The sequence below is a fragment of the Vulpes vulpes genome, chromosome 10, assembly GCF_048418805.1.
Source record: "Vulpes vulpes isolate BD-2025 chromosome 10, VulVul3, whole genome shotgun sequence".
NCBI lineage: Eukaryota > Metazoa > Chordata > Mammalia > Carnivora > Canidae > Vulpes > Vulpes vulpes.
Genome location: NC_132789.1, coordinates 74,129,120 through 74,145,636, shown reverse-complemented (window position 1 = coordinate 74,145,636; position 16,517 = coordinate 74,129,120). Strand labels below are relative to the sequence as shown.

The window sequence follows — 16,517 nt, the reverse complement described above, 5'->3', positions numbered from 1 at the left end:
ATAAATAGGGACACATGCAACCCCATCCAGCACCCAGAAAAACCACATCGGTCATTTCAAAGGGTGCTTTGAGAACCCACCTAGTTTATCTTCTATCCTTTCCATATGACACACTCAGCAACTTCAGTATAGTTACCGAGCATATTTGGGGAGAGTTGCGGACTAATTTTTAAAATTGCCTAAGCAGGTTGGCCAGGAGTGGCCTCTGCTAGAGCAAGAAGGTGCCAACCAATTGGGAGTGCTTCACTGGATGCTGCAGCAGATTGCATTTCCCAAAAATGGCTGCAATGATAGCTCCTAACCCACATGCCCTTCTTACAATTTGACAGTGACACTCTGCCCATCAAGAGGTGGAGTCTATATTCAACCTTGAATCTGGGTGGACTGGGGGCTAGCCAGGAGAAGTCATCATGTAACTTAAAAAGCTGGGGGCATACACAGTGATAGAGTTGCTGCCTGGTTCTCTTGGGAGGCTCATTCTTGAAACCCAGACGCTACACTGTACTGAGGCCCAATCGGCCACACAGGGGTCACGTGTCTTGGCCCACAGCCCACTCTACGTGGCCAACTCCACTGTGGCCCAGAGCCCACTCTACATTCCCAGCCCTCAGCCCCTCGCCAAGCATCAAGCACCAAACCAAACTAGCCTTTGAGCCTTCAGGGATCCCAGCCTTCAAGACCTGAATCATGCCCAAACATGGAGTCCTCCCAGCTGATGGTCCAGGTACCCCAGAACAGAGATAAGCTGCCCTGCTGGGTCCTTTCCAAATATTCATTAAAATGTGGGTCATTTAGGGGCACCAGGGTGGCTCAGTTGGTTGGGGGTCTCGGGTCATGATCCCAGGGTCCTGGGAATGAGCCCTGCTCAAGGAGGAGTGTGCTTCTCCTTCTCCTTGCCCCCACTCTGCTCTCCCTCACTCTCTGTCTCTCTCTGTGTTTCAAATAAATAAATAAAATCTTTTAAAAAAAATTGGGTCATTTCATGGCACTAAGTTTGGGGTGCTTTGTTATATGATAATAGTAACTGGAACAGACGAAAATGGGAACTACATGTGGCTAAAAGTGATGTGGGCAGTCATTCCAAGCACTAGAATTACTGCAGCCTCTCTTTCAGGAATGAACTCAGAAGTTTTCTTACATGTGTTGTTTTTCTACTATAGCCACTCCTCTATTTACAAGGGTTTAACTCCAAGTGAACTCACATAGCTCTTAGATGATAATGTTTTCTTAGGATGGTGCCAGGCACTATTCTGAGAGTTTATGTGGATTAATTAATCTACACAACAAACTCATGAAGTAAGTACTATTTTTTTTTTTTAAGTAGACTCTACGCCCAGCACAGAGCCCAATGCAGGACCTGAACTCACAACCCTGAGATCAAGACCTGAGCTGAGGCCAAGAGTGGAGAACTCAACCAACTGAGCCACCCAGGCACCCCGAGGTAAGTACCATTTTTATTCCCATTTTACAAATAGGGAAACTGAAGCATTGAGGTTAAACAACTTGCTCCGGGTTACACAACTAGCAATCTCAGAGCTGAGCTGAGATTTTGAGCCAGGCAGTTTTTTGGCTCACTAGCCTGTCCACTAACAGCCACATGCACCACTTCCCAAACTCTTACTCTACCTCCCCCTTGGCACATATGGCTCAGTCCAGCCCCACCCCCTGATGGCCATGAGTGTCCAAAGTGCAAAAGGGGGACACGCCTGGTGTCGCGGTAATGACAATGGTTAGAGTGCAGGCTCTGGCCGGGGCTGTTGGGTAGGTCTTTTAACCTCTGTTAACCTATCTTCTCACTTTATGCAAAATAGCCAACCATTTTAAAAGCACAACTCTCCTTTTCATGAAGCATTAGCCCCATTCCTCCTTCCTAGACTGTCAGCCTCTTCAGGGCAGGGACTTTGTCTTTCTCACTTCTCATTCCTTTGGGACCAGCATGGTGCCATGTACTCAACTACAGCCAGTAACTGAGCTGACTTTGGCTCTTTTCTTTTCTTTTCTTTTCCTTTTTCTTTCTTTTTTTGAACTTGTCTTTCTTTTTGTATCCAGGGCTTTAGGGATTTGTTCTGTTCTTTCTATCCCCATGAACAAAGCCTTAAATCATGCCTTTACCACTGAGCAGGCTGCCAAAACTGGGACTTGGGTTTTCTGCCTTGACTTTCAAAGTTCTTCCTAATCAGAGGAAAAGGCTTTCACGGGTACCCTTGATCATGTTTATATCCACCTAAGGATTCTCTACTGTCTTCCAATCGCTTTCCAAAATAATTAAAACTCTTAACCATGGGCCACAGGAGCTTCTACTAACTTGATTTCCTATAGGGAACTATTGAACTCTTCTTAAAAGATATCACAGGGAATTTCTCACCTTTAGAATTATGTCAAGATGATACCAGAATATTAACTGAAATTATTATTGAGGAGGGTTGTCTGGCCACCAGGCCCCTGTTTTACCCCATACTGTAATGACTTTTGTATTTGTCTGTCTCCCCCACTAAACTGAAGGCAGGGACTCTGGCTTTTACTTCTGTACCCCAATATCCAGCCTAATGGCTGGCAAAGGGGACACATTTGCCAAGTGTTTACTATTCAAATGCATGTAGCTGGTGAGCCCAAAGTCACTGATAATGTCCGGACTAGAACTGCAGCCCTTGAGGGACCCCCAGAGGATGTATCAAGTGCATTTGTTCACTTCACAAATATTTATTAAACACCTCTGTGGGATTCAGCATTGGGCCAGGTGGTGAGCATAAAAATGGAGTAAGATCCAATCTTATTATATATGACTGAATCTGCTCTGGCAGGGGAGACCGATACAGAAGCACATCACTAGAACACATTTGGGTAAGAACTCCACACAGAGATCTAAACCACGGCCTTGAGAGGCAGTGATAACAAGAAGGAAGTCTGGGTCTGGTTAACAGACTCGATGTGTTATTTCCCATTTTTACATAAGCTAGCAAAAGATAAGACGCTAGCATGGTAGAGCGATCCTCCAGCTGACAGCCAGGGTCCTAAGGCCACAAGGGGTCGTGGGTATAGGCGGTCACACGAGAGAATCAATACATCAGATATAAAATTAAAGATGTTAACGACTAAACTAAGACAGGTTAATATATCTGTGACTACGTCTGCTTCTACCTGTTCTTGTGCCCTCTATTCTTCCTCCCCAAGCCTTCTTAAAGATAATAATGATTTTAGTGGTGAGTGTCAATATCTGATCATAAATACATCAAAAAAACTGATGACTTTAAGAATCGGACATAAGAGAACATGTGTATACTAAATTCAACCATGTGAAAAGGACTACACATGGTTGACATACACATGAATAAGACAGAGGTCATTAGAACTTAACTGTCATTAAGGATTTTTATGTTAAATTCAAGTTCTTTTTAAGAACATATACTATATAATTAAGCTATTTTATGTGTGACCAGGGCTTGAGAAACAATGGCAGACATCAGGGCATCCTGGCGCTTTCTCTGAGTGGAAGGGACGAGTTTTGGGATCTGTTAAGAGGTAAATCCACAGCTCAGGAAACCCACTCAAGCCTCTCACACGCTGTTGGCTGCCTTGCTAGTAGTCCTCTCCTCTCGCATTGGCCTCCCTATTGGCATTTTCCTCTCTCATGTCCAGGAAGGCAAGGGGGCTGGAGGAAACACACAAGCCAGGCTGCCCGGTGCCCCAACAATGTATGATTTCTAAATCTCAGTGTGGTCTTCAATCCTCTTATTTGTCGTTGCTCAGCTGTGATGAGTTGCATCATACTCAATGACCATGAATACTCAAGACCTTCGTCTTTCTCTTGGAAGACCATGCCCTTGACCCTCCACCCTGCTCCACCGCAGGTAGACTTGCCTCTACTTCCTGGGGTAAGTGAAAACCTCTGGGTGTGAACTGCCCCAGCTTTTTCCAACCTTTTCTTAAACACTCACTCACACTCCCCCACCTTAATCTGCATCTTTCCTCTGTTCCTGGTCAGCTCTCTTGCTTGGGCTGTCCATGTCTTTCTGTTCCCACCCTCTCTCTGAAGGCCCTCCTCCATCATTTGTCCTTCTCTCTTCTAGATGGCAACCTCCACCCCTCCTAGCTCTTTCCCCTCATCCCAATTCCCAACCTAGTGCCGTCCTCAGCCATTCCTTTCCCCCTCCAGACTTCTCACCGAAACCTTCCTGAAGATTCTTCTACACGTGCAACTTTCACTCTCTCACTCCTGGATTCCAGGCTCCCTATTTTCATGAGACATTCGCTGGGTGTAATTTAGTTAAAGGTGCAGATCCAGGATTGAAGCAGACCTGTATTTGACTCCTGCTTCCTTCACTTACAAGGCACAAGATCCTGAACATGCCACTTAATTTCTTCATTTCCAATGAGGGGATAATAACAGCAATCACCTTCGCGGAGTTCTTGTAATATTCAATGGGATACCATATGTAAAACAGTGAATAGTGTCTGCACATGCCATATGCTCAATAAAAATTATTACTAGTAGCAGCATTTGCATTTTAATGATTATTATCATTATTATTTGTCAGGCACTACACTAGGTCTAGTTAGAAATCCTGAACTAAAAGAAATCCTACCAAATTCATGCAGCCAAGGGAAACTAGTTTGCAATCTTCTATTACAGTGTGGCTTATTTCTTGGCTTAGGATCACCTTTCCCACCTTCAAATCAGGGTCTGCTCCTAGGAGTTTCTTCCCATGCTGATTCTGTATGACTCTAGTCCGTTCACTTCCCACAGACACACACACAGTAAATTTATTTGTATCATGTGAGCCAATAGTAAAATACTTAATTTAGCTGAACATAGGACCTTTAACCTATGCTGCTTTTGCAGCAACAAAAGTCTGTTCTGTGTGCAGTTGGAAGTCAATAATTACTGATGAGCAGACAGTTGTATATTGACTTTGTCCTCCCTACCGTCAGTTACCGCAAGAATAGGAAGTATATTTTTAGCATCATGTTTGAATCCTACCTGACAACCCAGAAACTGCAATAATTTCAACCTGTGTAAGCAAGGAAAGGATTACTTTGTTGTTGGTACACCAGAAATGAAACCTAACGGTCATTTATAGCCTGTGATTACTCACTAAGAAGGTTAGCAGGGAGCACTCATTTCCTTCCTCCATCTTCTTGGTATTCTCAATTCTTTTTGGTCACAGGCTGTGCATGGCACTATTTGTTTTAATTAGGAAGACAAAGTACAGGCAACAGCGATTGTAATAGGTATGTTCAGTAAGGAAACAAATTACACAGTGAGATCTCATCTCAGTGACAAAGAGCTTCACTAAGGCATGTAATTTTGTCTAACAATTTGCTTTTTGGAACAGGCTCAGAAATTCCTATGCACTGCCCCAGCACTACTAGGTAAGGCTTGCTCTCAGTGGAGGTATTAGTATGGGGTTCAACCGGGGAGCCCCTTCTCTTGGACTGGTGGGCCCTTTCACTGCAAGGATCTCAAGTCAGGATCCCACACACTGACCTAATGCCTCTAGGATTCAACAGTGATTTATATCACAAAGAAAATAGTTCCTGATTCATTCTCTACCTTTTTTTTTTTTTTTAAGATTTTTAAAAAAGTAATCTCTATACCCAACGTGGGGCTCAAACTCACGACCCCAAGATCAAGAGTTACGTACTCCACCAACTGAGCCAGCCAGGCACCCCATCTTTCTCTAACACTGTTCCTCTCCTTTTCTATCAATATTTCAAAACAAATTTGGATCCTAAAAATCTCTTTGGAATTAGTTGACTAGGGGATGAAGAATTCAGACACAGAAGGGCCACAGTAGAGGTGATAATGATGCCTAAACAACTAACAATTACAAAACATTTATTTGTGCAAGGCCCTATTCTAAATACTTATTTAACATGTATTATTTCCTTTAGTCCTCACACCTGTGAAGGCTTGGCATTATTACCTCCTCTTTACATATGAGAAGTTAAATAACTTGCCTGTGGTTCTACAACTAGTAAGATTCAAGGCTGGGATTCTAATCCAGGTTTGTCAGATGCCCAAACCCATTAGTGCTATAAATCATGTGTCCTAAAAAAAGCAACTCCTTCTCTGACCTGTTTTTATTTTTAACCATAGTTTGTACAAAATTAGATTAAACTTGATTTTTATTATAGTGTCTCTCATGGTAAATCTATAAATTTCCATAATGCAAAATTAGAGTCCCCACTTAAAAAATGGGAAAAGGACATGAATGGCCAAATGAAAAAATTAAGTCAAATATTAAATTTCAGATATTTAAAACTAAAGGGAGTTTAATTCCATTCAAGAAAGAGTAGCCAAGTGACACACTGTACTAGGCACTCTAAGTATTAAAAAACAAAGATAGTAATTTTTCAACCTCCAAGAAGCTAATGATCTGGTGGGAGGAACACAGTGTAATATTTCAGTTCTTACTTCAAATGTCATCTCCTAAGAGAGGTATTCCCAGACCACCCTATCTAAACTGTTGCCCCATTCCCTATAACCTTCTATCACAAGGGTTAGTAAGCTTTTTTTCTGTAAAGGGCCAGAAAATAAATAATTTAGCCTTTGTGGGCTATATGGTCTCTGCCAAAACTATCCAGCTCTGCTAGCAGCTATAGATCACAAACAAACAAGCATGCTGTATTCCAATAAAACTTTATTTACAACACAGGCAGTGGGCCTGTTAGTTTGCTATAGTTTGCTATAGTTTGCTAACCCTACTCTAACATATCACTCTGTTTTTTCTTTCATAGCATTCAACAAAATCTGAAAATTATCCCACTTAGTGATTTATTACTATTATTTACTATTTCCCTCCACAAAAATGGCAGCTCCAAGACAGCAAGGTCCTTGCTGCTTGTTCATAGCTAGTTCTCCGGGGTCTAGAAAAGGGTTCCTGACACAGGACAGTTCACTCTAAATATTTATGGATTAACTAAATGAATGAGTACTATTCCACAAAAAGAGAAACACTGATTGCCAATAAACATATAAACTGGGGATCCCTGGGTGGCGCAGCGGTTTGGTGCCTGCCTTTGGCCCTGGGTGCGATCCTGGAGACCCGGGATCGAATCCCACATCGGGCTCCCGGTGCATGGAGCCTGCTTCTCCCTCTGCCTGTGTCTCTGCCTCTCTCTCTCTCTCTCTCTCTGTGACTATCATAAATAAATAAAAAAAATAAAAAAATAAACATATAAACTATATTTGGCTATATTATTAATAAATATGAAGTAACTTAAAATGTCTTTTTTTTTTTCACATATCATACCTAGAATGGTTAGATAAAGGGAAGAAGGAAGACAAAGAAGAGAGGGAAAATAAGGGGAAGGGAAAAAGAGAGGGAAGGTAGGGGAGGAGACCCTGTGTAGAAAAATATGTGGGTAAGCTGGCCCTCTCATCTACTGCCGATGAGACAGCGTGTGTGTGTGTGTATGTGTGTGTGTATGTATATATATATATATATATATATATATATATATATATCCTGGAAGAATTGAAAGCAGAGGCTCAAACAGACATTTGTACACCCATGTTCATAGCAGCATTATATACAACAACCAAAAGGTAGAAACAACTCAAATGACTACCTACAAAAGAATGGATAAACAAATGTGGTACATCCACAGAATGTGGTATTAAGTCTTCAGAAGGGATAAAGTACTGACACATACTATAAGGATAAACTTTGAAAACAATGTGCTAAATGGAACACGCCAGCCACCAAGGATCAGGATTGTATGATTCCACCTCTGCACAGGTATCTAGAATAGGCAATAGTACAATAGAAGTAGAAAGCAGAATAGAAGTTACCAGGAGCTGGGGGGAGAGGGAATGGGGAGTTATTATTTAATGGGTACAAAGTTTCTGTTTAGAATGATAAAAAAAATTCTGGAGATGGATGGTGGAGATGGTTGCACAGCATTGTGAATGTACTTAATGCCACGGAAGGGTATATTTAGAAATGGTTAAAAGTGTAAATTTTAAATTATGTATATCTTACCGTAATAAAAAAGTATATATGCTTTTTTATTCCAAAATTGTACTCCTAAGAAATAACTCTGAGGAGATAAGACAGACGGGTGAAATATGTATATGCTAGAATCCATCAACCTCAAGATCTATGAATAAAAATCTAGTTGTATAAATAGAGCCTGATAATAAATATACAAAAGAGACCACTATGCAAGCATTAAGCATGACAAAGTAGACTTTTCACATAAAAATATCTCCATAATACTACTGTTAAATTAAAAGAGAAAATAAGCTATGGAATGCATGTGCAGTATAATTCCATTGATGTAAAAATTCTAAAGTTTACTTATACATGGGAAAAATGTGAAATATTTTCCAAAATGCCCACTATTCTCTGAATAGTAGATTTGAGATGATTTAAAAATTATCCTCTTTATAATTCTCTGTACTTAATTTTTTAACAAAGAATATTTTTAATCAAAATAAAATGCTATTATAAACTCCTGTTTATCACTTTTTCACATTAATTAAGAAGGGTTAGGCCCTTGATACTTTCATAATAGATAATGTTTTCTGTATTTCTGTTTCCATAGCAGCGATAATACTTATAAAAGAATCAGATACATTTTTAAAAAGATACGTACCTCAGACAATGGTGTTATAGCTCTATCAGTCAAAAATAGACTTATTATTTCAGAGCAACATTCAATAATCATGTTCTAGAAATAAGAAGACAATATAGTGAGGTTGAACTTACTGGTTAATTACTAGATATTTTAGTTATAAACTATTTCTTTTTTTTCCCATCATCACCTACCTCTAATTCCCAGGAGGCAACTTAGAGGGGCTCATAAATCACAATCCTTCAAATAATTGAGGTTATTTGAAAAGACACAGGATGGCCACAACAGATAAGATTTACTTATGAATAAATACATTATTTTACTGTTAAAATACATATGTTACAGAATTCACACCAGAATAAATTTTTGGAAAATCATTTTTTTCTGAGAAGAGAACCCTGGGATAAATAGATTCAGACCCCAGAAAGGGATTTAAGCAGAGACGAATGGCTGAGAATTGAGAAATAAATGGAAAGAGAAATGAAAAGGAACCGAGAGTCAATGTCATACATTCTCCATTGTTGATGACATTGCCACAGCCTCTACTGTGTGGACACAGCCGTGTTTATGTGTAGATATCTGAACCCAGAGGGATCTACCCATGGGCAGGGGTGAATCAATCCAGTTCTTTATTATTATAATTTCATATAAGGAAGGGCGAGAGAAGAGAGCTATAGTGAGTACTGACTATAGGAGCTCAAGATCCTGATACAAAAATGGAAAAGGCAGCCTTTGAGCCAGAGGTAAGATGAATAAGATAAGGAAACAGATGAGTGAGAACTTACACCCCCTGTAATAAGTAAGCACAGTCTTGGCTCCTGACTCACCAGTTCCATTTTCTGTGAGGCCCATTGCGTTTAGTTTTCCAGTCCTTATGTATGAGCTTACTTATTGTACCCTGCCACATACTGCCTCCTGCCACACCTACTCTACTTGAACAGTGTAAGTAGCCCTTCTTTACTTATAGCTAAAGGACTCATGACTATCTTTGACTGGCAGCTTGGTGATGTTGCCAGCATCCAGCAATAATTCATTTTTATGGTTAATATATATATGTACCAGCATTCAGAATATGAAAATGACAGTTCCATTAATTAAAAAAAATTTTTTTAATTTAAATTCAATTTGCTAATATACAGTATAACACCCAATGCTCATCCCATCAAGTGCCCTCTTTAGTGCCCATCACCCAATCACCCCATCCCCTCATCTACCTCCCCTTCTGCTACCCTTGATTTGTTTGCCAGAGTTAGGAGTCTCTCATGGTTTGTCTCCCTCTCTATTTTTTCCCCAATCAGTTCCCCTCCTTTCCCTTATAGTCTCTTTAACTATTTCTTATATTGCACATATGAGTGAAACCATAAGTTCCATTGATTTTTAAATTATGACTCCCCAATGCTGATTAAAATCTGAAAGAAGCAAACAACTCAATTCACAGCCCCAAACCATATTATATTTGAGTTTTGATAAATGCAGGAACATAGAAAAAGACCACATTTTAGAGTTCCAAAACTATTCCTAATTCAATTCAATTTAACAAATATGTTTGAGATGCTGTGGAACACAAAGGTGAAGAAATAAACCCTATCCTCACAGTGTAAATGGCTGAGAAGAATAGATTCATACACATCTAAATAAAATGCCAAGCAGAATGTGGTCAGAACATGGATAGGAATTATTATAGGAACCTAGAGGTGGGAAAGAGGAATTGCAAAGAACAGGGAAGACTTCCTGGAGGAAGGGTCATGTGAACTGAGCCTTGAATGAATAGTAGGATTTCACTGGCAGACACTGAGAACAAGGGCATTCCAGATGGAGGGAGCCAAGTTAGCAACAGAACAGTGGATATGCAAGGAGCATAAAGCATCTGATATGGTCTTTACTGTGGGTGTGTATAGGAAGCATGGCAGTAAGAATGATGAGAAATAAGGCTAGAGAAGTGAACTTAGAACAGGACAAATGAAAGTAAGGAAATTGAGAGGCACTGGACTGAGGAAATAATGATCCAGCTGCTTTGAAAAGGTACTTCTGGCCATAGTTTAAAGGTGAACTGGACTCAGAAAGAGACAAAAGAAAGAGAAATTAACCAGGAGGCTAATTTCAAACTGTTTGGGTGTGAAGTGATCATGGCTAGAAGGGGGCCTGGTTCAGTGGGACCAAAAAAGGTGGAGGGCAAGCAGGGTATCCAGCACTGCTCAGGTGACACCACTTTCCTATGATGAACCTCACAGGCTCTTGGCCCACAGAGAGGATACCCCTGTCTGCACTCTGATTCTCTTATTTATCTCTATTTCTATTTCTAATTCGGTTCCTAGGACTGGTTAAAGTATGTTTCCTTCCTATAAGAAAGGTTTCAATAACAGCCATGATGCAGTAATGTCATGATTTCGTCAAGTACTATCAAGCAAAGTCAGACTGTCTACATGATTAATCATTTCGTGTAACAGAAGAAGACAGCAATGTTACCTGATAAATAAACGCTTTCCACTACCTGTCTCAACATTTATCAAGCAGAAATTTCACCTCAGCAACATCCTATTTCTATGGCATTATTTGTAGTAAGCCATTACAAACATCCAAAGTTGGCTGATTGGATGCTGGGCTATCGCTGAAACATAGCCTTGAACTCATCACACCAGGCAGAAAGCTGCCAGAGGTGTACTGTGTGTGGTTGGCAAGGGGCTGGGCAGGCACAGAATGACCCTTGTTCAATCTTTGCCATTGCTCCCTTAAAAAGGATCATCTGTTAATTCTACAAGGATAGTTTTCTGAGTTACTTCAAAAATAATCATGCTGACTCTTTGACTTAGTTTAAATCCTCATCTCTTTCACCTATGGAAAAAGCTTCCTAAATTGTTTTCCATCCTCCAAACTCTTGCTTCCTCATCCCTCCTTCACATGCCACCAGGCTTATCTCAGCAAATCATAAGGTAAATCATGAGAAGCCCTTCCAGGTGCTGCCCCCTTTCTCTCCTACCACTTGTACTCAGCCCTGCCTTTTCATGGTTCTTCCCTACAGAACCAAGTTCACTCACCATTTTGTCATTCAATGCCTACTGTATGCATCCTAAGTGCCATAAGATGGTAATGAACAAGACCGAAAGAGAATCCTTAAGGAGCTGATTGGTGGTCTAGTGGAGAGAAAAGGAGATAAGAGTCTTACAGCACCATGTGGTGAATCAGAGGAGGAAAAGCTTAATTCCACCCACCTCTTCAAGCCTCATCTCCCACTACATACCCCCGTTCTCCTGCCACAACAGATAGCTCATTGTTCCAAATATAACATTCAGTCCTTGACTTCACATTCCTTCTCTTGCTATATCCTCAGTCTGCTATGCATGCCCTCCAACTAGAAGCTTCCCAAGCAAGTACTAGAGAGACACTATGTGTCAGGCACTGGGCTAAACATTGGAGATAAGATGATGAATAAGACCTCCAGCAAAAGAATTTGTGGTCAAGAGAGAGAAAGAGACACAGAAACACATAACTGCCAAAACAATACAGTAAGGGTACAGGGTATTTTATTGGAAGGCCACATGTGGATGTCACAGAGATTCTAAAGAACATGACAGTTGGGGAAAAGATTTAAAAGAAGTTTTGCAAAATAAATAAATAAATAAATAAATAAATAAATAAATAAATAAATAAAGTTTTGCTATGTATTTTAAAAGGATCCCCTCTGAATGTTCTTATGAGACACTCATTAAGATTTATATTATTTTCAATGGTTTTGAACATCAGATTGATGTTTCTTTGAATGCCACATTTTGCTAAAAGAGGACCACCAGGTGGCTGGGCTCATTATGAATGACATCTGGGTACTTACAGCCATACTCATACAATGATTAAGCTCTTCCATGACAAAGATTTAATTGTACTAATTTCTGTATGTCCTTATCTCCTCCCCAAGCCTGGAAATTTTTTGCTTATAATAGTACCTCAAAAAGAATTTGTTAATTGATGCTAATGTCCAATTTTATTTTTTTCTGTTTTCATAGTACTTTGAAATTTGGGATACGTTGACATATACTAAGTTTTGTTTAAGATTTTATTTTGGGGGGTGGGGCACAGGAAAATAGAGAGAATCTCAAGTAGGCTCCACACTGAGCACAGAGCTCAAAGTGGAGGTTGATCTCACTATCCTGAGATCATGACCTCAGCCGAAATCAAGAGTCAAATGCTTAACTGATGGAGCTACACAAATGCCCTGACAATATAAAAATTTCAATTGCCTTTTACAATCCAGGCATCCCATAACTTTGTTCAACTAACCTTAGGTGAATTGGTGAACATATTTTAGGCTTCTCATATCAGTATGCTATCTTTCCAAATAATGTGTTTGTCTCTTAAAGTCAGTCTGGTTTACATCTTTCATAATGCTTTAAAGTCCTTGGTAAGCTCTGAAGATATCCCTAAAGCTATGAATGACAGGTTAAGATAACTCAGTAATTCTGAGCCAGTGTTGTTCATTTTAGAAAGATATGCATAGTTTTCAAGCCAGAAGTGATGAGAACACCTGTTCTCTAGCCCTTTTGGTACATATTAAACTAATATCTGTATTCTGAATTTCTTAGCTTATTCCAGACCATAGACTTTGGGTGGGGAGGGGGAAACCAAAGGAAGAGAGAATAAGAAAGAGTTTAAGATTCATTATCCCCCATATCAACCAAAGGCACATTTTCTGAGCCCTTCTGTTTAATAACCTACCAAAAATCTATAGTGTGATAGAAATAAATAGAATAGATTATAGAGGTTATGAAATCCTGTCCAATTCCAGACTAGAATCGATCTCTTCAAGTGTCCTAGTTAACTTCTAATTAGCGTCAAGTGAAGGTTGGCATGACAACCAACTGGCAGATTTAGTCAATGGGATTTGTTATAACACAGAATAAAGTTGCCTTTTCTTAGAAAGTTCCAGTTAGCATACTGGAAAAAAGAAAGAAAACTTTATACGTTCCTTCTATTTCCCAACTTTTCAAATGTTCTGAACTAATCTGTTTGCCAATTCACCTAAACAAATATTGGTTTGTCTTCCATTTGATGAGATTCCCTCATACATGGAACCAACAGAACTAAAACACATCTAAAAATGCCCTACTTAAAGCTGAAGAAACATTTTCTAAGTTGAAGAATAATTCAAAGATACAGGGGAGAATATCAGGTTTGAAAGCAGTTTTACTCAAAGACTGATTGATCCACTGACATAGACCATTCCAGTTAGGACATGAAAGCAAGCCACACACCTTAGTTAAGGCAAGGTAGGGCCTCTGGATTCCTCCCTCTGCTTACATTCAAATGCTGCCTGTACTCCCATTTACTTGGTATTTATTTATACTCATAGTCAACTATGACTGAGACGTTGGGCTCACTGTGATAAATTTGATACGTACATTGGACCCCAGGGAAATTCTAATGACTCAGATTCCAACCAACAGGCACAGCTCTCCTGCTCAGAGCACTATTTTAGTTAAATGATCATTTTTAGAGATAAGAAGAAAATTAGTCCCAGAAAAAGTTAAGTGAGTGACCCTTGGTAGTAAAACCGAGTGGCAGAGCACAACCTAGACTTCATGTTTGTATGGATGCTCACTCTCCTGCCTCAGACAATCTCAGCTGCAAAGACAAATGGGTACAGGAGAAAATAATCATTTTTAATGGATGAAGTGGATTCAGGGATAATCTTAGCAAAGAATATCCTGGATTATAGCTCAAAGACATTAATGTAATATGTTTGGTCTACAACTAAAAAACTGTGATTATGAAGTGATCTACAAAAGAACTGCAAAAATGACACGAGAACTGAGCTTTTCTTGAAGACAGATATAAAAGGGAAACTATGCACTTTATTAAAATATGTATGTTATTTTATTATGTTATATATAATCTCATGGGTTTAAGATATCTCATCTTATAGATTTATTATAAGTACTCGGTATATATCAGTAATTATCACAAAATACCTGGTAATTCATATGGCAACATACAAAGAGACTCAAAAGATTTTGGGATGTATAACCCAAAACCTAAGACATCAATTCTATGATAAATCCAAGCACACAGCAGAGGAGATGTAGGTATGGGAAAGCAGCATTTTGCAAAAACTAACTGTTCTTGCCTGATGAATCCTTTTATACCTAGGCTTGTTGCTTTCACAGTAAAGAAAAATGCAGTCACTCACTCTACAGGAAATTCTGATTCAAAATGCCAACAAGTATATTCTGAAAATCAGGAGAGTTGCGAACTTTTATGTTTTCACATGAGTGCATAAATGAGGAAAACAACAACAAAAAAGAGCTAAACCTACACCTGAAACTAATGTAACATTGTGTGTCAACTATACCTCAATAAAAAGAAACATTTAAAATGGCAAAAAAGAGAGGAGGGGCAAGCTCTCTTCGCCGATGACATGATACTCTACATAGAAAACCCAAAAGCCTCCACCCCAAGATGGCTAGAACTCATAAAGCAATTTGGCAGTGTGGCAGGATACAAAATCAATGCCCAGAAATCAATGGCATTTCTATACACTAACAATGAGACTGAAGAAAGAGAAATTAAGGAGCCAATCCCATTTACAATTGCACCCAAAAGCATAAGATACCTAGGAATAAACCTAACCAAAGAGGTAAAGGATCTATACCCTAAAAACTATAGAACACTTCTGAAAGAAATTGAGGAAGACACAAAGAGATGGAAAAATATTCCACGCTCATGGATTGACAGAATTAATATTGTGAAAATGTCAATGTTACCCAGGGCAATTTACACATTTAATGCAATCCCTATCAAAATACCATGGACTTTCTTCAGAGAGTTAGAACAAATTATTTTAAGATTTGTGTGGAATCAGAAAAGACCCCGAATAGCCATGGGAATTTTAAAAAAGAAAACCATAGCTGGAGGCATCACAATGCCAGATTTCAGGTTGTACTACAAAGCTGTGGTCATCAAGACAGTGTGGTACTGGCACAAAAACAGACACATAGATCGATGGAACAGAATAGAGAATCCAGAAGTGGACCCTGAACTTTATGGTCAACTAATATTCGATAAAGGAGGGAAGACTATCCATTGGAAGAAAGACAGTCTCTTCAATAAATGGTGCTGGGAAAACTGGACATCCACATGCAGAAGAATGAAACTAGACCACTCTCTTGCACCATACACAAAGATAAACTCAAAATGGATGAAAGATCTAAATGTGAGACAAGATTCCATCAAAATCCTAGAGGAGAACACAGGCAACACCCTTTTTGAACTCAGCCACAGTAACTTCTTGCAAGATACACCCACGAAGGCAAAAGAAACAAAAGCAAAAATGAACTATTGGGACTTCATCAAGATAAGAAGCTTCTGCACAGCAAAGGATACAGTCAACAAAACTAAAAGACAACCTACAGAATGGGAGAAGATATTTGCAAATGACATATCAGATAAAGGGCTAGTTTCCAAGATCTATAAAGAACTTATTAAACTCAACACCAAAGAAACAAACAATCCAATCATGAAATGGGCAAAAGACATGAAGAGAAATCTCACAGAGGAAGACATAGACATGGCCAACATGCACATGAGAAAATGCTCTGCATCACTTGCCATCAGGGAAATACAAATCAAAACCACAATGAGATACCACCTCACACCAGTGAGAATAGGGAACATTAACAAGGCAGGAAACCACAAATGTTGGAGAGGATGCAGAGAAAAGGGAACCCTCTTACACTGTTGGTGGGAATGTGAACTGGTGCAGCCACTCTGGAAGACTGTGTGGAGGTTCCTCAAAGAGTTAAAAATAGACCTGCCCTACGACCAGCAATTGCACTGTTGGGGATTTACCCCAAAGATTCCGATGCAATGAAATGCTGGGACACCTGCACCCCGATGTTTCTAGCAGCGATGTCCACAATAGCCAAACTGTGGAGGAGCCTCGGTGTCCA

At 39.6% G+C, this 16,517-nt stretch overlaps 1 protein-coding gene across 2 annotated transcripts in view; it reads right to left on the bottom strand.

The window, feature by feature from the left end:
* Positions 1-16,517, bottom strand: part of CFAP54 (cilia and flagella associated protein 54) — a 302,139-nt gene that overhangs the window by 20,543 nt on the left and 265,079 nt on the right. Inside the window, exon 67 of one of the 2 annotated variants that reach the window (XM_072724628.1) lies at positions 8,602-8,676. The exons of the other annotated variant lie outside the window; for it this stretch is intronic. Coding sequence (XP_072580729.1) covers positions 8,602-8,676 — 75 coding nt within the window. The remainder of the gene's footprint in view (positions 1-8,601; positions 8,677-16,517) is intronic. 2 annotated transcript variants of the gene reach the window in all.